At 41.8% G+C, this 26,041-nt stretch overlaps 4 protein-coding genes across 4 annotated transcripts; 2 read left to right on the forward strand and 2 right to left on the reverse strand.

The window, feature by feature from the left end:
• Positions 1-127: 127 nt before the first annotated feature.
• On the reverse strand, positions 128-5,077 carry CSUI_005881 (gorasp2-prov protein; the record flags this gene model as incomplete). The annotated part of the gene is made up of 3 exons (XM_068066048.1): positions 2,487-5,077; positions 1,351-1,447; positions 128-363 (listed from the first exon to the last, which is right to left on the reverse strand). Coding segments are annotated over exons 1-3 (573 nt in total), but the record flags the coding sequence as incomplete, so codon positions are not given.
• A 3,185-nt stretch (positions 5,078-8,262) lies between these two features.
• On the forward strand, positions 8,263-13,184 carry CSUI_005882 (ap2 domain transcription factor ap2viib-2; the record flags this gene model as incomplete). Its single annotated transcript, XM_068066049.1, has 4 exons — positions 8,263-10,311; positions 10,932-11,151; positions 12,009-12,048; positions 12,973-13,184. Coding segments are annotated over exons 1-4 (1,533 nt in total), but the record flags the coding sequence as incomplete, so codon positions are not given.
• A 1,445-nt stretch (positions 13,185-14,629) lies between these two features.
• Positions 14,630-19,239, reverse strand: CSUI_005883 (calmodulin cam2). The gene is made up of 4 exons (XM_068066050.1): positions 18,764-19,239; positions 17,276-17,373; positions 16,423-16,552; positions 14,630-15,555 (listed from the first exon to the last, which is right to left on the reverse strand). The coding sequence occupies exons 1-4, from the start codon at positions 18,773-18,775 to the stop codon at positions 15,370-15,372; spliced, it is 426 nt and encodes a 141-aa protein (XP_067921975.1). The 5' UTR covers positions 18,776-19,239; the 3' UTR covers positions 14,630-15,369.
• A 1,771-nt stretch (positions 19,240-21,010) lies between these two features.
• Positions 21,011-25,818, forward strand: CSUI_005884 (alg8 glycosyltransferase family protein; the record flags this gene model as incomplete). The annotated part of the gene is made up of 2 exons (XM_068066051.1): positions 21,011-23,771; positions 24,599-25,818. Coding segments are annotated over exons 1-2 (3,180 nt in total), but the record flags the coding sequence as incomplete, so codon positions are not given.
• Positions 25,819-26,041: the final 223 nt, after the last annotated feature.

Below are 26,041 nucleotides of genomic sequence, written 5' to 3' on the forward strand. Positions count from 1 at the left end.
TCCTTGCCCCTTGTTTTCTTCTTTCTCTATCTCTTCCTTTCTACTTCGTATCTATTTCAATCTTCCTTTCTTTCTCTTTATCTATCTATCTATCAGCTTTTCTTTGTTGCAGTTCTGAAATTCTTCTTACTTTAGCGTCGGCTATGATCCAGTCTTCCATGGGTCTAAGGCCTGCATGTGACGCCGGGGAATTGAAGGCGACAGAGAGAACACGTACACCTTGGCTCATCACATTCTTCACGTTATCAAAGGACACACTCAGACCAAAAGAAAAAAACGAAGAGGAAGAAGAAGAGGAAGAGGAAGAAGAAGAAGAGTCTCCTCCTGTTTTGGGACCAATAGGTGCAGGACGTAAAGTGACAGCTGAGGTAAAGGAGGAGAAGAGAAATCGATGGAGTCGATTGAATGGCAAGTCGATTGTCGATTCATTTGGAGAAACAAAGGCGAAAGAGTTTTGATGGATCGTAGTTAGACACATACAAAAGTATACATATGAAGTAGATGAAACACATACATGGGGCGAGAGAGAGATAGGCATGCATCTACACACAGAGATATACCTATGTATAGGAGAGAGAAAAGGAAGAAGGAGTCAACAGATATCAAAAAGAAGAGGAAAGGAGATGGACAAAAAGGAGATGAAAAGCCTCATCCATAGGTTCCGGTGTATAGACAGCTCATAAGAGATGAATATAGAATGACACATCCTACCGAGAATATCTACTCATAGACGTAGAGATAGATAGAGAGATATATATACATACACAGATATGTACATATATATATATATCAACTACGTCTTCAGCAAATACATACAATCCGTATGAGCCTAAAGATAGATATCGTTATAGGTATCTACTACACTTAAGAGATACGCAGGGAAAAAGCGAGAGGCAGATCCAATATAGCCACGTAGATGTACATACACGCATCAACATGAATCTCTACATCTACGTAGAGAGAGAGAACTGGGAAGGCTGTGACCGTGGCAACTCGATCGAAGAAATGACACATTCTTTTTCTTCTTCCTTGTTGCAAGGACTTCTTCGACGAACTTGAAAAGAAAAATCTCTAAACATGTTATGCGGGCATAGACAACTCTCTCTCATGCGGGTTAAGATGTGTCTATTTCAGAGGAACCTGACTGCTGAAAGATACTACGACCGAAGGAAAGAAAGAAAGGAAAGAAGAACGAAGAGAAAGTCGAGAAGTCAATAAAGAGAGAGAAGCCTGTCCCAGCTGTTTCACACGATCGCATAAGGGAGGTCCTAATCTACGTTTCTTCTCCATTGTTTTGCCCTGTCGTTTTTCTTCTTTCTTCTTCATCTTTTAGACTGTTGGTCTTCTTACTTCTGAAGCTTCTCATTCTCGCATTATAGACAGTGAGGTGTACAGGAGACCGATCAGATCGATTGACGATATATAAGAACTTCTGTAACGTCTCCTCCTACAAGAAATGCAACACACACACCGGAGACAGAAAGCGAGAGAAAGTTCCATACATGGATATATATGTATACATACATATGCGTGTATAGGGATATACATGTACAGAGAGAGGCCTGCTGAAAGAGATAGAAAGAGAATCCTTCTTACACGGTGTATATCTTGAGAATAGCTCATACATAGTCGTACATAGATAGACATACATAGACACACAGAGAGAGAATGATATAGTATATACACATACATAGAGCGACACATGAAGTTAATCTCTTTCTTCAAGCTTTCATATAGCCATCAGATACACATACATACAGAGAGACCTAAGTCTATACTTATGGATGAATGTGTATAGAGAGAGAAGATCCTTCTTACTGAAGAGAGAAGAAAAGGAAGAAGAAGGATAGACGGATGAAACAAGTACCTTCCTTCCTTTCAATCACCTTACGTTACACATGACGTAAGATACCTGAAGGTTACAGCAATTTTCTCTCTTTCTCTCAACTCGGACGAGCAGCTGTCTATACACTTGAGAAGTGTATACAGGAAGGAAGAGAGACTTTTTCATTACTCCTCTTTTGACTTTTTTGTTTCTCTATGTAACTTCCATCTCTTCTCTGTACATCCTCTCTCTGCTCTCTGCATAGGTGTTTCTTCATTATAGAGAATGAAAGAGAGACACAATAGAAAACTTCCCGCTTCACCCAAAGGGTGAATCCCTCACAATTACTGCCTATTTGCCTCTTTCTCTCTCCCTTTTTCTTTCTTTCTGTCTACAGCTACACACCTCAATACAAGTATAAAAGGAAGATATACTCCCTATATCACATTAAGACTCTAGATTCCTTACGCAGATAGATAGAGAGAGAAAGACAGATGTATGAAGACATAGATACAGATGCATAGATCTGTCTCTATCATTACTTAATAGATCCCATGACCTTCCATTTCTGTCCCAACAAGAGAGAAAGAGAGAAGCAGCAGCAGTGTGGAGAAAAGAAGACTCTGTCTGTCTCCTAGATTCTTTCTGTCTTGTATCTTACGGTGGGAGATGTGAGAGGGAGGTCATTAATTTGAAGAATGAAGTCGAAGAACATCTCCAAGCCCGCCCTCTCTGCTGGACTCCCATGACGAACTTTCACTACACGAAAAGCTGTACCTCTCGCTTTCTCTCCTACACCTAGAGAAGTCGGGAGAAGAGAAGAATCCACAGAAGAAGAAGATCGGCCTGTCCCTTCTTCAGAGTGAAGATGAGGAGGATTTAAAGACTGATTTCCCCCCATCGTTCTTCACGTGAAGTGAAAGAGAAGGAGAAAGAAAGAAAGGAAGAGATTCTTACAAGGAAAGAAACAAAGAAAGATAGAGGGAGAAGGAGAAGAGTGATAAGAGGATGAAAGAGGAAGGAAAGAAGAGGAGAGGAAGAGAAGTCGGTCCGGTGGAAGTGTCTTTTTTCAGGAGATAGAAGAAGAAGAAAGGAAGTCATGAAAGAGAAGAAGAGAGAGAACACGAAAAAGAAGAAAAGAGGCCTTCAATGAGGAGCAGATCGAGAGAACTCCTTCCATGGAGAAGAGATTGGATGGAGAAAAAGAAAAGAGAGAAAGAAAGGCAGAGAAGAGAGTAAAAAGAAAATGAATTGGATAGATAGATAGATGTGTAAGAAGAGAGATAAAAGGAGAGGCTGTGAAGGAGGAGATGAAAGACGATAGAGTAGAAGCGGAGATAGAGAGAAGAGATAGCCAGAGAAAGAAAGACAACTTAAGAGTGAGGGAGGAAGGTTAGATAAAAAAGAAAGAATGAAGAAAAGAGAGGCTTCTCTACGAGAAGATAGATGGAGATTGATACAAGAAGAGAACGTAGATCATCATATCGAAGATTGCCAGCATATCATCTCTCAGAAAGAAGATACATATATGGAGAAGAGTATAGAGACAGTCGCTTTGTGGAGAAACAAGAGCTTTGTCTATCTTCTCCGTGAGAGTTCTTTCTCTTCTTCTGGATTGTTTTTTTTCTTCTTCCTTCAAAACAGATGAAGAGAGGAAGATGCCAGTACACCCAAACCAATCTGACTGAAAGAGAGAGATAGGTTAGACGAAATGTCTAGAGAATGCTGAAGAGGAAAAGAAGAAGGAGAGAAGTGTTTCGAGAAAGAAAAGAAACAAAAGATGGGAACAAAAAGATATTCAAATCTCCAAAAGACGAAAACGCGGCTCTGAAGAGAAAACAATGCGCCCAAGGAGGCAGCTAAAGATGCAGAAGTTTCATTCTTTCACAAAAAACCGTCGACGGACGGACAGAAGTTGCGCAGGAAAAAGAAGAAAACGGGAGAGAAGATGATTCGTTTTTCGTCTTTCTTCCTCCGGCGCATGCGCCTACGGACAACGGCTTCTTTTTCTTTGCAAAATGCTGTTGACTATACACAAAAACGACACACTTCAGCAAGATTTCAATGAGAGATGATGGACAAGAAAAAAAAAAGAAAAGAAACACAGAAAAAAGATAAAGAGAACAAATGAAGGCCGCGGGCGACTCCCGGGAAAGTCTTGCTGATGTGAAACGTCACGCGTCCTTCCAGAAGAAAGAGAGAGCAGTTCAAATTCGGCTAGAAAGAACAAAGAAGAAATGGTGACAAAAAGAGAAGTACTAAACAGAAGATGAAGAAAAGGCTGAAGCCCAGGAAGAGAGTGTGAAAGAGAATAGAGACGGAGAGTGTGAATGATGCTGCTGTACACCGAGAGCTCACAAAACACGAGAAAGGAAAAACGCAACCCGCCTCTTGGGTTCTACAAAGCAAGGGAAAAGGAAGGAAAAACTGCATTGGACTGAATAACTTCTTTGTGTAAAAAGGAAAGGGAGAAAGAAATCGGTGAGAGAGAAAACCGGGCAGACAACAACACTAGGAGAGAAAGATCACCCGAGAGCAAGAGAAAGAGAGAGATAGCCGGACGGACGGTGGCGACCCCCTCCCTTCTTTACCACCGAAACCTCTCAAAGGAAGCACAAGGAAGACGACCATGAGAAGGACGAGATTTCATTCAGATGCTTCTTAGCACTCCTTCACGTCAAGTGTGGATGGGAAAGAAAACGGAGAAACCACCACGCGAGTCTTCCGAAACGAGAGTACGAGAGTTCTTTCTCATCTTTTCCTCTTGAAGAGAGGAGGAGGTGTTTCACATACAGCCGTAACAACAGGAAAGCGGCGGGTGAATGAAACGGTCGGTCATGCTTTTTGGGTGTCTTGTATGCCTTCCCCGTATATAAGCCGAAAAGAGAGCGAGTGAGCTACGGCGAGTTGTGGTGGAGGTGTCCAGACAAGCAGGACTCAAAGCAAGTAAAGCAAGAGGCAAGAACTTCACTTATCTTTCTTAGGGAGAAAAAGATCTTCTTGTTTGACTTCATCCAAAGGATTCAAAAAGAGAAAAGGAGCTCTTGCCTTTTCACCAGATCTCAGCCGAGGAAAGCTGAAGCTCTTTCCCTCGCCGGACACCAAACGGTGCATGGATGGATAGCGACCTAAGTCGTCAAAGCGAACCGACGAAAAAGCAAGAAAGAGACATTGAAGAAGTTTTACGGAGAGAACTCATTTTCATTGATTGGTAACCAATGGAAACGTTAGTTTTACAGAAGTAAAAAGCATGACGGATTCTTCTGTCCAAGGAGGGAGGGCTCGATCAAGGCGAGCAGTTGACCTTCCGACCGACTCCTCATCCATCCGACCGCATGGTGATGGAGGATGACGATGAGCCAGCCAGCACCACTCACTCCCTTATTCATTCCTCATTCGTTCCCTTGCATTTCTACTCTCTCCCTCCACCCCCGGGGGGTTTACAACAACCTCAGCGTCTCATGTGTCTTCTTGAGCTCTTCCCGCTTGAAAGACAGACCAGTGGCCCTCTTCCTCCCCGGGAATTGGCTCCCTTTTCCTCTTCTCAACCTCCCATGTTTCTTCTTCGTGAGATCGTGTTGCGCAAAACCGCCTTTCATATCATTTGACTCTTCTTGACTCGCTACTACAGCAGAAAACATCCTTTGCCGCTTTTTAGAGAAAGTAACGGAGGAGGAAAGCAAATGGTGTTTCGCTATTTAGGGTTGTTATTCACAGAAAAGGAGAATGAGTGGATGGGTCTCTTCATGAGTTGTCTCCTGGCTTGCTAGCACCTGGCGATAGACAAAGCCCACGTACCGCTTTGAAGATAGACAACCTTCATCCGCAGCCTGGGAGTAGCTAGCTTTGCAACTCGGACAGTGGCTCCTCACTTCGACGGATAATCTTCTCTTTCCTTTATTATTTTTAGCAAACTTACACCTCCGTCGTCAGATCCTCTTCGGAGCCGAAGATGCACGACATTTGACTATTTTCGAAAAGACCCGTGAAAACTCTCCTCCTCTTAGACTTTGCTAGCTTGTCAAGCCATAGCCGTTTGTGAAGTGTCTACTGGAATAGTGAAGGAGAATCCTTTGCAAGAACGATCACGTTGTATCTTTACACGATGTCATCTCGTTCTCTCCCTAGGCTGTCCCTCTGTGTTGCGCGAGCAATGAGCAAACAGCAAGAGACTCGAGAAATCTCTCGGAAAAAGCTCTCCCAGCCCATCCAGGCGGCTGGCACGGCTGGTTCACGGATTCACACACAGTTGCTAGGAAGCAAGGTAAAGCTCGTGTTTTTCTATAAACATGTCGAAGAAATACCTGACACCCCCAAACGGGGGGGGTAGAGAGATCGCCATTCTTAGTCTTCGGCGTACAGACTTGTTGATTCCTTTTCCTGTAGATAACTCACTTCGAGCATGCCGGTCCCTCAGTTACTCTAAGGAAACTAGCATCCTTTTCAGCCACACCATAGATACCTTTACAGCGAGAAATCCCCTCGACACGGTTATGGAAGTGATCTCGCAATGCGGCTTTTCTAAGGCGCAGCAAACCCTCACAATTCTTACTGGTGAATTGGACTCTTTTGAAACACACGGGAAACGCATTAGCTGATCAATATTGAGAGAAAAGAGGTCATGAAATGCGGCAATACTTCTTCCCAGCGGCTAAGATTCACGTAGAGACACATCTCGTGTTTGACCCACGGCGCAAGTCCTCGTTCAACCGACAGCATGCAATGGTAAAGTTTTCCGAAATCTCAAGAACCCTTCAGCGTTCACCTTGATGTGTGGATTCATACAAAAGGTCGAGACATCTGCATTTTCATTCTCGTATGTGAGGAGAAGTTCTCTAGCACTTCAATCCCCAGTCGATGAGTAACCGTGGAGAAGAGCCTGAGTCGTCTCTATGACAGGGGCATTGGCACTTAACCTACAGCGAGGTTATCGGAGTGGCAAGCTCGCTTGTCTGATGTTTCTGTAGGATGGTGCCAAGCATTCTTAAGTCGGTGTGTACTTAAAATAGGCTCTCGTCAATCAGGAAAGGAATGTCTGTTCTGATCGGTCTGTGTGTCTTAAGCAGTTTTCTCTCATCTGTCTGCCTCCGCCGCGTGAATCAGTCCAACTCCCCCCGTAGGTAGATTTTCGGTATGACAGTATTGAGTAGGTAGCAAACACTTTCTTCTGCCCGTGAAACTGACGTGACTAACCCGACTTCTAGGTTTCAAAAACGAGGAGACGATTCGACAGCCTGCTAAACCGCAGTGTCTGTTCTTTCCAGGTTTCTTTCTGTTGGTAAAGATCAATAGGGCTGATGATTCGAGAGATCGAACCTGTCGTCTTCAGACTTCCATCTTCCTCCCTCACTTAGCTAGGACTTCACTCCTGATGAAAGTCTCTCGAATGACATCTCTTTGACCTGTAGAGAAACGTGATAGAATGCAGCTTCCTAACTGACAGAGCTTGGGTTCTTTCCTTCATCCATCCAACCTCGAGAAGTTCCCATGACTTCACCGAGCTGCTTGATAATGAAGGCGACAAGCACAGCTTCAAGGTCTTTTCCTCTTCTCCTCCATGCCTCTTCATTCTGTCTGCCTTCCTTCTGTCACGAGAACCATTCTTTCTCTTCTTTGCTTACTTTTGTCGTTTCTTTTGCCGTCATACTTAGCCAGTGGAAAGGTGAAAAGCTTTCCAGTGTATGTAATTCTGTTTTCCCGTGTGCCTGCATGTCGTTCATTTTCTTCTTGTCAAAACAGACGTACAGAGAAAAGAAACGGCTGGATCTCTCTACACAAAATAACTCTGGAAGTTACTACAGATAGATAGATTAGTCGGATAGAGAAAGAATTTTCTGTTGAATTTGAAGTTGCTCGATGGATGGGGAATAGTTACTTCTACAGATATATGAGATAGACGATAGACCGGTACTGAAGAATCAGCTTCCTACGTAAGACCAAGAGAAGATCTTTGCAGACTTCCTTCGTATGTTTACACACGGAAGGCAAACAGGAAATGCAGGTGTAAAGTCATCCTTGAAGTCATCGGTCCCAGTAGATATCTTCATCTGTAGATACACTTCTCCTTGTTTTAAGGAGAGGAAGAAGGAGAGCTTCAGACTCTCCTGAGTGCACTGGGGAGACGCTTGACACGACAAACAGCTCTCTTTCTCTTACTCCAGCAGAGATCTTCTTTTCTAGGTTTTTCATACTCGTGAAAAGAAAAGACGACTCCTTTCTTTTCAAAGACAGAGTTTTCTCAACTAACACTTCAGTTCATGTCTGCTATGAGTGGATGATCTGAACAGTTCTTTCTTCCTCTGAATGCATGCGATACCAGTCATCTCGTTCCATTTCAATTTTTTACATCCACACGCATGCATAGACGCATGCAGTGAAAGAAAAACTGGTTCAAGATTGTATTGGATGAAGATCTCTATCTTCTTCTACTTCGTAAAGTTCTCGCTGGCAGCACACCGGAGAGGAGAAATGCACTTTATCAGTCAGAGAAACGACATGTCTCTAAAAGACATTTCTCTTCTTTTGGTTACTCTTCACTTTCATACATTTCGATTTTCTCCGAAGAAGATTTTTTTCTTCATCTTTGCTAGCTCCTTCAGCACATTCAGAAGCTTCTAGATGCATGCCGTCTCTCGGAAACGGAGATATAGAAGCAAATTTGTCTTCCTCTGACTATCCACATCTGTTGCTGTTCCTTCCAGAGGTGATATGTTTTCTGTACAAAAGCATGGGGTGTATGTACACCTCAGGAAGCTTCGTGCTCCTTCACTTCCTACATGCGCGGAGCTTCTTTTCATATTTTCTGTAGGGAAGATATGGCTTGAAGAACGTTAAGTCCTTCTCTTCTCGATCTTCTGAAGTCATTTTCTCGGAAACTTCTTCCTTCTTTCTTCTTTCTGCAGCATGGTCTACGTATGCATGAGGAAATTCTCATCTTTCTCCGACTGTTTTAACCCAGTTCTTTAGATGACGGCCGATCGTATGATAAGTAAAGACGTTCTCCTTTTGCATCTCTCCTTCATGAACTACCTCCCTCATGCGCCTGTAATCGTATTGTATTAGAAAAGCATAGCTAAGATGACCAGGATAGTAGAGATCTCAGAATACACCGTAACGAATCACATGTCTTCGGGCTCTTTGCAAAGGAAGGAACTATCTTTCATAGAGGGAGCTCTGAAAAAGAAAAGAATTCTACAGGTTAAACGGAGACTTCATGATAGTTTCTCACTTTCTGAGCTAGAAGGATGCTCCTCTTGCAAAATATTGGTGTCTTCGTATCTCTTGAATTCGTCATGTAGTAAACACTCAGGTGTTTAGCTGTATGTACATACACCTCAGGTCTGCCCTTGAATTCGTCTTCTCCAAGCGGATGAAGAAAGCAGGAAGTTTTCTCTTTCTCCTTTCTTACTTCATTGTTGAGGCAAAATGACGATCCCGCCCGTCTTTTCTTCATCTTCGGGCTGTATCGCTTTTACCTCTCCCTCTCCATTTCTCTTTCTCATGAAAAGAAGCAACAGCGGATCGGGTGTATGTACACCTTCTTCTATGTCTCTTTGTTCGGACCTAAAAGAAAGGATTTACCCGTTGAAAAAATGCCATTCATTATCAAGACAGCGGCACTCCTTGAAATTCTCTAGAGGGCTTTCTTCTTCACCATTTCTCTTTACTTCTTCTTCTTCATCTTCTTCTCCCCCATCTCCCTCTTCATCTTCTTCTTCTCATTCTGAGAGTTTCCTCAATTCTGTCTCACCCTATCAAGATAGTTGCATCTCCTGTAGACACCTTTCTTCATCTTCTTTCAGATTTGCTGGTAAAGGATGTAAATGTGTTCCTCGTTGTTCAGGTGTATGTACACAGAGTCATAATGAGTCTCCTTTACTCTTGAGATCTCACAGTACAACACGCCTTTCCTCCAACAACGACTATAAGTCTTTCTCTTCTTCTTCTTCTCTTTTTTCCTCTTCGCCTTCTTTCTTTTATAGATATCATGAAATCTCCTCTACAACTTCTTCTTCTGTCCCTTCTTCAAACGGTTCCCCAGAGAATCTTTCGCAATCTTTCGCCTCGTTTTCAGGAAACCTACAGCATCCCTCTTTCTTTCTCACGAGGTGTATGTACACCACGGCCGCACCTTCATCTTCTCAGAGAGTTGCAGATGAAGACTTGAAAGAGAGAAGAGGCCAAGAAGAAGAAGAAGGAGAAAGATACTCCAACATTTCACGCGGAAAAAGAACAGAAGACTGCAATTTTGAATCGAGTGAAATACCAGAAGAGAGACAGAAAGGTAGAAGAGAGAGAGAAAATGAAGAGAGAAGAAAGGCTGAGACATCATTCACCTCAGATTCAGAAGACAGAGGCGGCGAACATGAAGAGCCAAAACAAGAAGATGAAGAGGTTCCTCGGGTGTATAGACAGCCAGAAGGGATGGTACAGCATGTATTCCAGTGGGGCATCGGAAATGCCTTTCGAGCTATCAATGCTAACAGGTATCTTTCTCTTTCCTTCAGGATCTCTCTAGAATGAAGAGCAATCTACATTTCTCTTCTCTCTCATGGGAAATCTTCGTTCTTTCTCTCTTCTCTCTTTCTCTCTTTCAAACATATAAAGTGTATGTACAGTTGTCACTCCCCTCTTTCTCTCTGTCTTCGTGACTTCCGGAGATATACGTACTAGATAGGTAGGCCTTTCCTATACCTCCATCTATATCTAAGGACATAGGTAGATATACTTCTATTCAGATAGCTTTCTGTCTTCAAAATGTTCTTTCCTTCTCTAAGTTGTTTGTCTTCTGTTCTCTCTCGTTCTTTTCTGCATTCTTTCATCTCCATGTGTCTCTATTTCTCCTTCTTCAAGGTAAGAAGGCAGATGGATGATCTTCAGCTTCTCTTGCTAAAGAAATCTACATATCTCTCTCTTCTCTCTCTTTCTTCAATTTTTCTCACTCCTCTCCTTCCCTTTCTTGTATCGTTCTTTCCCTCTTGTTGAGTCTTCTCAACCTTCTTTCTTCCTTCCTTTCTCTTTTAGCTTTCCTTCTTTCTCTTATTTGCACTTTTCCTGTTTCTCTTCTTCTCCATGTTTCTTCTTTCGTTCTGCTTCCTTTTTCGAGGTTTCGACCAGTGCATGCAGCTCGACCTAAGGAGGTGTCTATACACCCGAGTTATTTTGAGAGTCCCTATCCTTCTTTTATGATATGGGAGGCCCTGAATGAAGCCTGGGAGGTTTACTTCTATGAAAACTTCAAGAAATCTGCTAAGCCTTTCCCCGTCAAAAAGTTCGGAATAAAACAGGCCAAACGAGAAGCTCTTCAGTTTCTCCAGCAAATGAAAGTAAAGAAAGAAAGAAAGAAAGACGGCAAAAAAGGAAAAGAGAGAAAGATGAACCTCTTCACCTTTTCTTCTTGTGTATCACGAACGAGATAGAAGGGAGAAAGAAGGAAAGAATAAATGATAGATACAGAGTATCTTCGTGGTAGTCGCGCAGGAGGCAGAAGGGAGGGTGTATAGACAGTAAAGATAGATAGATAGATAGATCCGTAGATCGATAGACAGACAGACAGACAGGCTGTTAAAAGTGTAGATAGATAAATAGATACAGGGTTAGAGAGAGAGTCAGATAGTTAGATAGATACATGAATAGCTTACAAGTGTGTACTTTTTGCTGTTTCAGAAAGATAAAAAAGGATGGAAGATGAAGAGAAAGTTTTGTATGCCTTGATGCTTGTCGAGTGAAAATGACGAAGGAATGTCTAAAGAAAGATAGAGAGAAAAAATCTCTGGAGGTCTCGTCGATCAACTTCGATTTACATCCCCCTCTGTGTCTCTGTGTTTGCATCTATCTCTCTATATGTTTCTCTCCCTGTATCTCTATGTCTACATATATATATATGTATGTATGTATAGATAGATAGGAAGAGAGATATATAGGAACCCTGAAATGTACTGAGTGTTTTGTGTGGCATTCTCTCTCTCTTTCTTCTTTGTATGTGTGTCGTTTCTCTTAGAAAGTTATCTCTATATAGACCCAGGAGACGGCAGATCTGCGGATAGAGTTCTATTCACATCTTCAGGCAAAGTCTCGAGATCTCCCCTTGCTCTTCTTTTCTTTCTTTTTCCTTCTTTTTTGTGTTTTTCCCCCTCTTTCATACGTTTTGCATTGCGCTGTCTTTCTTGCTTTTTCTGTTCAGAAAGAAGGTCGACTCGAAAAGCCTCGATTTCATGCTGAAGGTGAATAGAAGAAAGACCATATGCCTCTTCCTATCTATCTATCTATACATATATATATATGTAGACATAGAGATACAGGGAGAGAAACATATAGAGAGATAGATGCAAACACAGAGACACAGAGGGGGATGTAAATCGAAGTTGATCGACGAGACCTCCAGAGATTTTTTCTCTCTATCTTTCTTTAGACATTCCTTCGTCATTTTCACTCGACAAGCATCAAGGCATACAAAACTTTCTCTTCAAGGCTCTTCCTGCTGCTGTATCTGCAGTGACACATACACAGACATCTAGCCACAAAGAAAGAGAGGGAGAGATGCATCTATCTCTCTAGCTCTGTATGTCCATGTATGTATATATGCATGGTAGTGTACATACATTTCTATATCACTATAAGATCCCTGTGTCTAGAGCTTTCTGTATCATCCGTTTTTCTGTCTACTTTTCTCGAGCTCTCTTTTCTGTCACTCTCTTTCTCTGGTATCTTTGGAAAAGAGAAGAAAAATAAGAGATGAAAAGAGGGACTTTCTCTCTTTCTCTCACTGAAATGGCTGATAGAGTGATGTGTGGCCCTCGTGTATGTACACTCGGTATACTAGACAAAACAAGACAGATAGATAGATAGATAGATAGAGAGATTAAAGATAGATGAATAGACTAAAGTAGATAGTAGGTAGAGAGATAGATGACAGACGTTTCATCATTCCTCTCTATGACAAGCAGGTACATTTATATGGAGAGAGAAGAGAAGTCTAGTATTCTTTCTCGTCCTTTCTTTCGTTCCTTTTTCGCCTTATCATCTCTTCTTTCCTTCATCCCGGCCTTGTCTCCTCTCTTTTCTTCTTCTTCTTCGTTTTCTGTCTTCTTTCTTCTCTGGCTTGATTCGTCTTTCCTTCCCTCTGTTCTTTTTCTTGTTGCGTATAGAGGGTAAGGGAGACGGAAGTGTAACCTTTGATCAGGTGACAGGTAGCTGGGTCTGTCGATACTTCGATGCAGAGACAGGGAGAGGAACATCGAGAGCATTTGGAGGTGACTATCATGGATTTGAAGAAGCGAAGTCTCTTGCTATTCAAAGAAGACGTCAAAACGTCGCGAATCAAGACCTCCTTCTTAAACAAAAAAAGATTTTCATTCATAAAGTAACAGACAACATAAAGACGTAAAGGAGACACAAGAATGAAAACGAGAGAAAGAAAGAAAGAGGTGATGAGTAAGACGAGTCAAGGGAAGAGATTTCGATGTAGAGAGGGTGGTAGACTTGCTGTATCTATACATCTAGATAGAGAGGGAGAGAGAGATAGGTGTGTAAGAGGATGCCGAATGACGGTGTCAGATGACAACTGTTTTGACTTCCCACTCTCTCTAAATGGATGAGTTATCTATGTGTCTCCCTACACATATACATATCCGTCTCTCTATATACGCAGTGGGATCTATCCATCTCTGTCTTCTGTATATACACAACGCATAATAATGATAGGGATGGTGTACAGACACCTCAGCAAGGTGGTCGTGGATACATCGATGGTCCTCTCTAGGAAGGATAGATCTACAAGTACTAGTACTACTTTTCCTACTATTCTTATGCAGATATCGGTCTATTGCAGGTAGAGGTAGAGATGATCTCTATCTCTCATGTGTAGAAAGGGAGGGGATATGTGTATCGAGAATGTTTACTCTTTACGCCAGCACGCTCGTTTCTCTTCCTCTTTTTCTTCTTCTTCTTATGATTTCTAAGACAGGAGAGTTGAAGGTGAGGAGGATAAGAAGAAGAAAGAGAGGAATGAAGAATTCGCAAAAGACAAAGAAAACATACAGCTAGGGAAGAACCTTTTTTTTTTGAACTTATCCTCTCTTCATTTTATTTCTTCTGTCACTTTTCTTTCTCTTCTTATCTATGAAAAGCTTTGTAGTAATTCACTCAGTTAAGTGTATATACACCTTCATTACAACTGCTACGACTTTCATGTTTCTAAGGAACAAACCAAACAGATATCAATCATTGTCGCCTTTCTCTTTCTCTCTTATGTCTCCCCCCTTCATGTTCTCTTCTATCTTCTCGTCGTCCTCTTATACCTTCTCCTTCTCTCCTCTTTATCTATCTTTAATCTACCTATTATAGTCTCTCCCTCAGTTTACGTCTGTCGTTCTGTGTACCGTACTCGACTGAAGAAGAAAAAGATGAAAGAGAGAGAGAGAGAGACGCAGAGCTAAGAAGTGAAGCAAAGTTTAAAAATCTCAGCTAAGCCAGCTTCATTTCTCTCGTAGACACTTCTCGTGTCTCTTCTTCTTCTCGTGATAGGAAAAAAGACTTTCTTCTCTTGTCGATATCCCTTCATTCATCTTTCCTTCAGTCAGTCCGTCAGTTAGCTCTTATGCGGAAGAACGTTCTTCTGTTGAAACCGTCCCGGAAGTCACCATGAAAAAGACGTCTTCGTTTCTCAAAAGCATCTTCCCTCACATACATAGATAGAAACACATAGACAGACAGACAGATAGACAAGGATCGATACACAACTAGATAAATCTAGAGATAAATAAATAGATAGAGATATCTATCTATCTTTGATCTATCTTTAATCTATCTATCTATCTGTATCCAGAGGTATGTTTACAGATGTATATATATACACGCAGGATGAGAGAGTTGAGTTTCCGATATACTTGGGTGTCCATAGAGAGTAAAGAGAGACATGGAATGAATGAATGAATGAACTTTTTTTTGTCGTCAATCATCGAGTGTATATACAGATAGATGCATGTCCTTCACATAGGATGAATAGAAGGAAAGTCCTCGAGAATCGACGACCCTTGAACATTTCCCTCTATAGATATATCCAACATAGAGACACGAAGAGACATGACAGATGATGAGACAAGAAGTCTGTTGCATAGGTTTTTCAGTCAATCAAAAGACATTCTTTTTTCTTCTTCTTCTTCTCTGCAGTCTTTATCGATAAGATTAGTATGATCACCTTCATCGCATAAGGTCACAGACCAAATAGCTCCTTCTTCTTTCCTTTCTTTGGTCTTTTGGATCTTCATTTTCATATGCCGACGAAGTATCTAGAAGGCTTGGGTGTCTCTTCTATGCCCATGGCATCCTCTTTCTCCCATCAAAATCTCACACACATTCCTCTCTCTACTCCATACACCCTCCTGCAATGACATATATATATATACATATATTATTACATATATATATATATATAGTCCTCTGTCTTTTCGCGTGTAGATATATGTATCTATATCTGCAGATTCGCGATGAAAGAAGAAAGAAGAGGGAGAAAGAAAGAAAGAGAGAAAGAAGAGAGAAAGAGTTTATTTCTGTAGCTGTTCGAGTTTGGATGCGAGGTCAGGTATAGGGACACTTCCAGAGGAGGGGAGCTTAAGCATCTCTTGGAGAAACTCTTGGGCTTCTGCTTGTGTTAATCTCTCATTAAAGTTTGTTAAAAGATAGGCTAAAGAATTCACTTCAACTGTCCCTTTCTTGGCTGGATCGACTACCTACACACAATAAAGGAAAGAAAGAAGAAGAGGAGAGACGGAAGGAAAGTGAGAAAGAGAGAAAGAACAAGAAAGATTCAGTCCGTCATGAACTAACTTATCCATGCATCATCACTAGTCTCTATAGACGTCTCTTCTATATAGACCTATATACTCATGTACGCATGTATGTATATGTATATATATCTCTATATGGTATACTATGTGGCCGTGCATGCACATACAAAAGCAGAGGTGTGTGTCATTCCATACGCACGTAGACGCATCTATAGGCATGTCTGAATATAAAATTATACACATACGTAGACATACATACATATATCCATATAGAAGGAAAAAGCGTATGGATGTAGTATGAATGGCGTAGACATGCTTAAGAAACTACAGAGAGAAGCACAGACTTCCAGTAGAGAAATAGAAAGGTAGATACAGACAAAGTTAAGATAGATGAGCATGTACACTGTAAAGACTGACTGGTCTGAGGAAAATGACATACATGGAAATTCAGAAAAGAAAAGAGCCAACAAAGAGAAATGAACGACTAACTTAACATACTCAACACAAATCAAGGCACACTGACGACGATGATGGAGCGATGAAACGAGGAAGAAGAAGAAAGTGGAGAAAAAGAGAGAATGGAGACAGAGACGACTCCTTCTTCTATCTGCCTACTACGGCTCCTAAGGAGAAATACAAAGCAAATGAAAAGAAAAAGAATGAAGAGATTCTTGTTCTTCTCCTTCTTTGTCTCCCCATCTATCTCTACATAACAGCAGCTTGAACTCTTTCTTTTCTCTTCTTCCTTCTTTCTTCTTTCTTTCTTTGTTTCTTTCTTTGTTTCTTTCTTTCTCTTCTTTTCCTTCTTACAGAGAATAGAGGGGTGAGTTGTGCAGCTGTGACTTTTGTGCTCTTGAACTGACTGTGAAGTTCCTTGAAGACGTTAAAGTCTCCGTAGTCACTCCCCTTAGACTTCACGGCCTCCTGAACACCCTCCACTCTACCAGACAAAATAACGCAAAGAAAGAAAGATAGGACAAAGAAAAAGATGCAGAGAAATGGGAGAAAGAAGTAAAGGAAGGAAAGAAAGAAAAAGAGGCAGACAGACATAAAGGCAAAGAGATAGAGAGGTAAGGGAATGAGGAATCCAAAGAAAAACAGGGACGGAAAGAAAGAAAGAGAAGTAGGAGGAGTACCACCCTGGAAAAGACTTACGCCCAGTGAAGGTAAAGTCCATCCGTAGGACCTATTTCTTATTCAATCAATCAAATACATATCTGTTTCTATCTATCTATCTTTAATCTATCTATCTATCTATAGTCTATCAATGAGTCTACTATTCTGTCTCTCTATCTATTGATGGACATGTACAGAGAGTCAGAGATAATGACTGAACCTCTAGACAAGCCGTCCGCTAGGAATGTATCTATGTAGGCTGTACATACACCTAAAAGATAGCACATCCGTCTCTTGGGTTTTTCTTTTCATCCATGTAGATATCTTCTTCTTCCTCTATCTCTACCATTAAAATTGTGACTGTAAAACTCCAGAGAGAGAGAATAACTTATAGCAGACAACAGACAGACATATCGACCAAGAGAAAGGAGTGAAAGGAAAAATACCACCCCGTTCAAGAGACACACAAACCAATAGAGCCGAGTAGATAGGGAAAAAAAGAAATAGGAGAAGGGGAAGGATAGAGAAAGAAGAAGAGAAATCTTACGAGGGACAGCATCCAGATGCTCCAAGGGCTTGATGCATTTCGAGTGTATTCAATCGACCATCGACATCGGAGTCAAACACCTTAAATATCATCTCCAACTAAGAAAAAGAAAAAAAAGAAAAGAGAAGAAAAGAAAGAAAAAGAAAAGATAGAGACGATCTCTCTTCTCATGTTTGAGAAATAATGTCTTGAAGGAAAGAAAAGAAGAGAAGCATCCATCAAGATCGTGCAACTCTGGAGATTCCTTCTGACGTGTATGTATGAATGTGTATGTAGATGTATACGAACACGTATGTATGAATGCCGATGTGTATGTACACCCCACGCACACGGGCTGATCATAGCACACAAGAGAGAGAAATGGAGATCCACATGTTTCCATACATAGTTAGATCAAAGACAGATAGAAACAGTGACTAAAGAGAGATAGCTAGCTAGATAGACTGCAGATAAATATATCAATATAGATGAATAACGATAGGCAGTAAGATACACCTGCGAATGAGAGAAGTCTGTGTATCTAGGTAGGAGGAAGACGAAGGTGTTTTTTCTTCTCCTCGACTTTGCTGGGTTTGGAAGAAAGAAGAAAGATGAGGAAACACGATGAAGAAGAAAAAGAATCCAGAGAACTTATACAGATTCAAATAAAGAGCAGAAACAAGAGAGGTCGCCAAAATAAGGAAAGAAGATCTAATTAGAGAGATAGAAAATACGAGCGAGAAGGAAAGCAAGCAAGAGACATTCCTTAGGAGGTGTCAACTCAACTTGGCTAAGTAACGGAGAGAAAAAAATATATATCTATCTGTCTATTTACCTAGAGTGTATCTTGCTTCTACCAGACCTCCACACGATCTATCCATTCATAGAAGGCCTGCTAAGTATCTTTACAGCTAATCCTTTCCCGAAATAAGATAGAGAGAAGAGAGAGGACAGGTGTATATACACCTTGGAACAAGCAAAGGCCTCTTTCTCTCTGTCTTTCTCTCTCTGCGTATTGACGTCGATAAGGAAGGACTTAAAACTGAAGAAAAGGAGCTAAACAAGCCAGACATCAACTTCTCTAGCTAGCAGGATGAGAAAAAACGTCTTAAAGACTGTTGGGGATGAAAGAAGGAAAACTCAAGAAAATATGGAGAGAAGAAAGTTGTGATAAAGGCAAACGAACAGAGAAAGGAATAAACGTCATCCTTGGTACTCAGGTGTACAGACAGAAGGAGAGATAGATCACCAAAGAGAAAAGAAGAAACAAGATTTCCGCTACTTCTCGTTCACGGAGAGTCACCGAATGAAGAAAAGAAGATGGAAAATTTTCTCTCCCTCTCTACATGAAGAAGCCCATTGCGTCTGCTTCCTCTTCGTATGTGGTGGATGAGCCGATTGCATAGAGGAGCATTTCGAAGAAAGAAAGAGACCAGAAGAAGCAAAAAAAATACCTAGGAAAGAAGAATGCTTTGCTTGGGGTGGTGAAAGAAGAAAAATTCCACTTACGTCGGTCGCCATCTTTCTTAATCTTCTGTTGAAAGGGAAGAAAAAATGGCAAAACAAGAGAAGTCTGTCTTCTGCAGAGAGTCGATAAATGAGTTGACAAGAGAAAAGAAGGAATCTCAAGGACCGGCAAAGAAGAAAAGAAACAGAGAAAGAAGGAAAGACGTCCGTTCTCCTCTCCCACCTTCCTTTTCGTAAGAGCGAGCTACCTGTTAGCTAGCTAGCTGTCTGGGTTGTCGGAGCGACGAAAAGAAAGGGAAAAGAAGATGTATAGATGATGTGTCTGTGTGTCGTAATCGAGCTCGAAAATCTATCTGATGATTTAAAAAGAAGCAGAAAGATCGACAATGGTATTAGCGGAAAGGAGAAGACGGAAGGAGGAGAAGGAATAAGATGGGGAGGAGTGACGGAATCTTCTTGTTTCATTTGAACTCTTCTTCTTTTCTCGTTCTTTGTCTTCCTCTCGCTTCCCTTTCAATCTCGCTACTGTGAGAAAAGAAAAGAGAAGAAATACTTCCATCCACCCACTCACCCCGGGTGTACATACACCCCACCGTCCACGCTCCCCCCCTCCCTAACTCCAACCTCTCCTACCATTTCGAGAGAAACAGACACCTCAGCTGTATGTACGACTTGCAGAGAGAGACACAGACGAGAAAGGAATGATAAAAAGAGGATGAATGGAAAGACCACGTCTCTAAAACATTCTGGCAGAGAAGAGATCGCGTAGGTATTCGTAGTCAAGATGGCATGTAAAGAGACTTGTCGATATCCCAGTCTTCCTTTTCATAGCAGAACAGTACACGTTCTTGTTTATCTTCACATTCCTGCTAAGCCCCAACCTTAAACATCCTTTGCGGAGCAGGACGGTCATGGCGATGATAAGAAGAAGACGGACAAGAGAGAAGAATAAGAAGACATAGTTTCTCATGAATGGCCTCTCTGAAAGAAAAGAACTTTCTACTGGCTGAGTCTTCTCCTCATGGGAGAATAGACACATACGATACGTGAATGCTTGTGCTTTTTCTTTCTTTCTTTTTGGTAGAGGTAGCCATAGGGAAGACAGCGGGAAGTGCATTTTCAAGGGATGTGTTTGAGAATCGATGCTGAGGCTGTCGACTCGGGAGGTATCTAGCTAGTTAGGAAAGACAGAAGAAGAGAAGATCATAAGAATCTTTTAATGAATGGATCATGCCAAGGCAAGAGAGCGAAAGAACGAGAGCTAAGGACGGCAAGAAAGGAACGAACACAAGAAAATTCTCCCTTGTCGAGGAGGCTGTAGAGAGGAGAGAAGAAGTCGATCCTCTTGTAGCCACACAGCGCGATAGAGAGCAGGAATACATACATACATGGATAGGTGCACGGAGAACAGATCCTCCTTTGCAGGTTGTATTGGGAGACGGAAGGATCCTGCGTTGTAGATACAGAACTACATACGTAAAGAGACGGAAAAGACAGATGTGTCGTAATAGGTGTGTATTCACAGTTTGGATAGATGGGGTTTGATGCAGGTAACTATCTAGCATGGCGGTGTATATACATGGTAATACAGCTGTCTATTCTTTTGTTCGTTTTTAGTCCAGTTGTATATGGATATACATGTATATACAGAGATATCTTCTGAGTGGAGATGCACACGGGTCTCTGGAAGGTCTGATTTCTCGATGGAACGAGAATGCCCTGAAGCCACGTGTGACTGAAAGTGCAGAGGAGCCCTTTAGGTGTACGTCCACCTGAGAAGGATTTCTGTTCATGGAGTATCTATCTATAACAAGGCGTGGCTTGTATGCAGAAAGGATCTCTATTCTTCACAGGAGGACACCGTTGCTAGCTAGGCAGATTGGTCTAGATCTCCCTCCTTTTTCAGCTTTCTTTTGTCACATAGACTACGACATTACAGTGGGTGTATATTAGAACGATGGAGAGACAGGTCGTCACTTGGGTGGGTGTATGTACACTTGAACTTCCTGTCTCCACTTCTGCTCCAGTTTCTCGTCCTCGTTATACTCTCTTCCTTTAATGTCGGATAGTGAGAGGCGTTCTAAGCTACATATCCAGATGAAAGAGGTATAGGCTGCAGAGATATATTCACAGGTGTAAACACACAAGGGTTTGTTTAGAGATAGATTTCTTTGCATGCATAGGTGTGATGTGTACGTACACCTGCAAAGTGTGCGGAGAGCATGGGACTTCTTCCTCTTCCGAAAGTTGTTTTTCGTCGTTCGCTTCTCTCTGATCCTTCTGATCAGTCTGTGGACAAAAGCAAAGAAAGCCATTTCTGCTAAAGTGTTTAGTTCGCGTCTTGATCTTCTCTTGTCTTTTTTCTTTGTGTCTCTCTCATTGCATGCACAATTGAGCGATGAATGAGTGAGGTGTCTCTACAGGATCCATCTTCCCTCCTTTCTTTTTCTTTCTTTTGAGTGAGAACATTCATAACTATCATCTCCACATCGCTCTCCGTCTTTCTGTCGCTTTCCTTTGCTTTTCTTTTTCTTTCTCTGCAAGGAGGATGTATTCTCATCCAACGGGAGAGAAGTTCTCGAGCTTGTCAAGAAACGACTCGCTTAATCTCTGGTAGGTCTCTCTCTCTCTTTCTTTCCTGCTGTATCTATCTGTAGATCTAGGCTTTCTTTTCTTTGTTTTCTTCTCTTTTGAAGTCGCCCACATAGAAGAAGAAGAAGGAGAGAGAGGATAGTGATAAGGATGATAAGGGTGATTTGGATATCTTTTCTTTCTTTTTCTCTGTGCTAGTCGATAATCTTCTTCTTCTTCCTCCGATCTTTCTCTCTTGTTTTCCCTCGCTTTTCCTTTCTTACCTCATTGTTCTTCTTCAAGGTAAAGTTCGTTAGCCCCTAGAAGAAAGCAAAGACGAGACCTCTCAAGAAAAGAAAAAAATGAAGAAACCGCATGATACAATCTTTTCTTCTATTAGGTCGAGATAGAGAATCTAACAGAGGAGGAATAAGAGAAGAAAAAGAAAGAGAGAAAGGGAGAAGAGGGAAAGAATGAACGGAATTGTTGTATGTTTCTTAGAAAGAGAGTGAAGCCACGATGATGAAAGAGGACACGACATATTGCCGTTTAAGAGAAGAAAGGACATTTCTCTCAAAGGAGAAAGAAAAACGAGACTCTTCTCCTTCTTCTCTTCCTTCTTTCTCTCTTTCTGATCTTACTATATTCACTTCCTATGCTTCATCTCCTTCTCTCTTTTCTCCTGCTTCCTTCTCCCTCCCTCTATCTTCTTCAAAATGTTCTTCTTTCTCTTTACCTCTCCATCCCCGTACACAGATCTTCTTAACGAGAATTCTCACTGAACTTCCACAACTGAAACTTCACGTCTCTTCCGTCATTTCTTCTTCTCTTTCTTCTTCTTGTCATCCAGGGAAGTCTTCCAGAGATCATCTTTCTTCCTCTTCTTCTTTCTCTTGTTCTTCCTCCTCTTCTCAGTATCCATCTCTATCTTTTCATGCAGTTCGGTCCGTTCAGGAGAAAGAAAGATGCGTTTTGGGAGAAGGAGACGAATCGAGAGAAAGAAGGGGCACTTCATTTAGGGATGTACCAAAGACTTCTTCTTATACTCTTGAAGAGAGAGAAGAGAAAGTCTTTATCACAGCGGAGAGAAGAGCAAACAGACATGAAGAGAAGGAGGAGGAGAAGAAGAAAGTGAAGTCACACGGCGATATTTTATCAGCTGTATTGATCAAGATTCCTGACGGTTTAGAAGAAGCGATTGCAAAACAGAGAAATCTCACGAAGAGACACACCAGAGATTCTGAAGAATCTTCTTCTTCTTCTACAAGAGAAGAACGAGAGAGAGAACAAGAGAAGGGAAAAGAAAAAGAGGATGAGAGAGTCACAAGGCTACATGTTTATGGGGGGTTCTCTCTTCGGGTGTATATACACCTCGAGACTTTGTTATCTACCGTCGGTATAACAACACCTTGGCATGAAGAAAGAGAAGAAGAAGAAGAGAAAGAGAAGAAGAAAGATGAAGAGAGAGAGAAAGCATCCTCTTCATCCATCTTGGATTCTTTCTTCTCTCATCTTTTCTTAGACTTCTCTCTTGAAGTCTACTCTGACTACCCTTTCACGTCTCCGTCCATCTTCTTCCACAGAATTCTCTACAGAGAGGATACAGAACATCTCCCTAAAGGGGAACTTTCTTCTTCTGCTTTTCTTCCTTTATCAGAGAAGATTAGGAATCTAGCTCTCTCCGAAATCGCGGCAGAAGACAAGCAGAGAAGAGATCTATCTGCTGGATTCTTACGTGAGCTTGCAACTCCTTCTTCTTCTTCTCGCATCTTTCTCTCTTTCTTAGATCAAGTGATAAGACATCTAGAAGAGACTTTATCAAGATTTTCTTTCAGTTTTCCTGAGAACGAGAGTTTGACTCATCAAGTGCTAGGAGAAGAGTGGACGCCTTCTCTTTCTCTTGTTCTTCTCGTACGTCGCTTGTGTTCTTTCATCACTCTGGTGTACATACAGCTCAGTCGTGACGGTGCTTTTCATGAGAAGATAACAACTTCCTCACAGGATGAAGAGAAAGATCTTCCTCATCCTGTGCATGAAAAGAATACAAGGACAGAGAAGAAAGAAAAAGAGGAAAAAGAAGAAGAGGATGAGAGATCAAGTAAAGGAATGGACGAAAGAAGAAGACAGGAGAATGGGATCTGCAGTCTTACACAAGAAAGCAGTGCCCCTTTCGATCACGCTCATCATCATAAACCTTGGAGAGATTCTCATCTACAGGAAAACTTCTCTTCTGATTCTTCTTCTTCTTTTTCATCGTCTTCTCCTCCATATCCTTCTTCTTCTTGTCTGTCTTGTACGTCTTCCCCCTGTCTTTCTTTCCGAGAGAGAAGAAGAAGACGTTGTCCGATGATATGCCGTCTTGTCAGGAGTTCCTGGAGAATGAGAGGTGCATGCATTCTATTCGTATGGCTAGCTGGTGTCTTGCTGAGAGCTTCAGTAGGATTGTATCCATACAGTGGAGAAGGCGAAATCAAGACAGGTCAGTGCCAGCTAGAATGGTAGCTAGCTACACACAAAGAAGGGGGAGAGAAGAAGAAGAAGGAGGCCATGCACCCAGAGAGGCCGGGGGTTCTGAGTGTCAAAGAGTCTAGCTGTATAAGTGCATAGATCTGCATAAAAGCCTACGTAGACGCATGCCTGAATGCATTTATATATATATATGGATATATTGTAGGTTGTACATGTGCCTATAGATAGGCAGATAGGTAGATACATACAGATATCGTGTGTGTTAGGTATATATGTATTGATACGGGTTTGGCTTCGATGATGGAAGACAGACGGAAGGATCGATAATAGTAGTGCCTCTACTTCACCTTTCTTTCTCTGCATGTTTCGATACGCATAAATACTTGTACGTGTATATACACCCCAAACATAGAGAGAGACCCTTGGCTTATGTCTACGTGTGTATGTGGATCCACTTGTTTTCCGTCATGTCCTTGCCTGAGCTTTTCTATCTCTTTTTCTCTGAGAGACTACTCCCTTCAAGCGGATCTTCTACTACCACTCCACTTCTCTTCTTAGAGCATTCTCTTCTTCTGCACGAAGAAAGAACAACACGCTTCTTCTTCTTCTTTTTCTTTCTCACCTTTTTCTTCTTTCCTATGGATGGAAGAAAGAGATGTTGTCTTTTTCTTTATCTCTCTTTCTGTCTTGGTAGACGAGGATCTAGACGATGATGTCCTTTCTCGTGCAGATCTCTCAAAACTTTGACTGCCCCTATCCTCTCCTTTCCCTTTCTTTCTTTCTTTCTTTCTATTGTGCTTTTTCTTCTTCTGTGTCTGTGGGTTTGTGTGCTTGTAGGGTATGGAGACTTCGAGGCTCAGAGACACTGGATGGAGATTGCCTTCAACCTCCCTATCAGCACCTGGTATACGTACGGCACCTGCCACCACGACGACTTCCACGACGACCAGCCACGTCATAGTCATAGCGTACATCACACTAATCATACAGACTCTTCTTCTTCTTCTCCTTATTCCTCTTCTTCTCTATCTTCATCTTCATCTGTGGCGGTGTCGAGACACCCGAAGGTGGTATGGTGGCCGTTGGATTATCCTCCTTTGAGTGCTTTTCTTGCGCAGTTTTTTTCTTTCTTTTCTTTTCTTTCGTATCCGCCCTCTGTTCTCTTCTGGACGTGGAGATTACCGCCTGAAGAGATCAAAGGAAAAGACATTTCCGAGGGAGGTATAGATATCAAGAAGCTCACGAACGGCACTTCAGGTAACCTCGTGTCTTCTTCTTCTTCATCTTCCCCCTCTTATCCCTCTTCTTCTTCCTCTCATCTCACTTCGTCCTCTCTTTCTTCTCTTTCTCCTTCTTTCCCTGCTAGTTCTTCTTCTTCGTCTTCTTCCTCTTTTTCTTGGCTTGCAGAAGGCTTGCATTATTCTTCTTCTTCTCGTGGTGTGGAAGATTCTTTCTTTCGTGTGTTTATGCGGTGGAGTGTCATCGCATGTGATTTGCTTCTCTTCTTCTCTCTCTTATTCTTCTTCTCCTCCCCTCGTACTCTGTCGGAAAAGAGAGAGATGAAGAGGAAGACGGAAAGACATCCTTCTACCAGTCGTACATTTGTCTCTCTTCACAAGGAAGCTTTCTCCGTCTCTTCTTTCTTTCTTGGAGAAGAAAGACCACCGAAGGAAAGAACAGATGGTCAGCAACAACAAGAAGAAGAAAGGCGCGAATTCCAGAGTAGGGGGCTAGATCAAAGAAGAAGTGCGGAAAGTGAAGAAAAGGAGAAGAAAGAAAGTCCATGGAAAGAGGAAGAAACAGATGATGAGAGGATAGGAGCCAAAGAGAAAGAGAAAGAAAGAAGGGACACACTTTTCCCGTCTTCTTCTTCTTTCTTTTCATGTGGCTGTCCACCTGAAGCTAAGGCGATTCTTCTTCCTCTTATTCTTTGCTTCTTCTCTCCCCCCCTTCTTCTTGTAGATCATCTGCACTTTCAGTATAATAATGTCGCCTTGAGTCTAGTTATCACAGCCGCCGCCTTCATTCTTCGACACAGAGATTATCTTGCTTCTATATGTAAGCTCCTATTCTCCCCTTCTCTCTGTACCTATGCGAAGCTCTTTCTCTCTGCCTACAAATGGAAACGCATACATGAAAGGTTTCCTGTCCATCTGTATACATGAACGTCTTCCTATATACAGACGTTTGCATACATGCGAATGTTTGTATCTATCTTTAATCTATCTATCTATCTTTAATCTATCTATCTTCAATCTATCTATCTCTCTCTGTATCATA

This window comes from Cystoisospora suis (genome assembly GCF_002600585.1).
Source record: "Cystoisospora suis strain Wien I chromosome Unknown contig_2904, whole genome shotgun sequence".
Lineage (NCBI taxonomy): Eukaryota > Apicomplexa > Conoidasida > Eucoccidiorida > Sarcocystidae > Cystoisospora > Cystoisospora suis.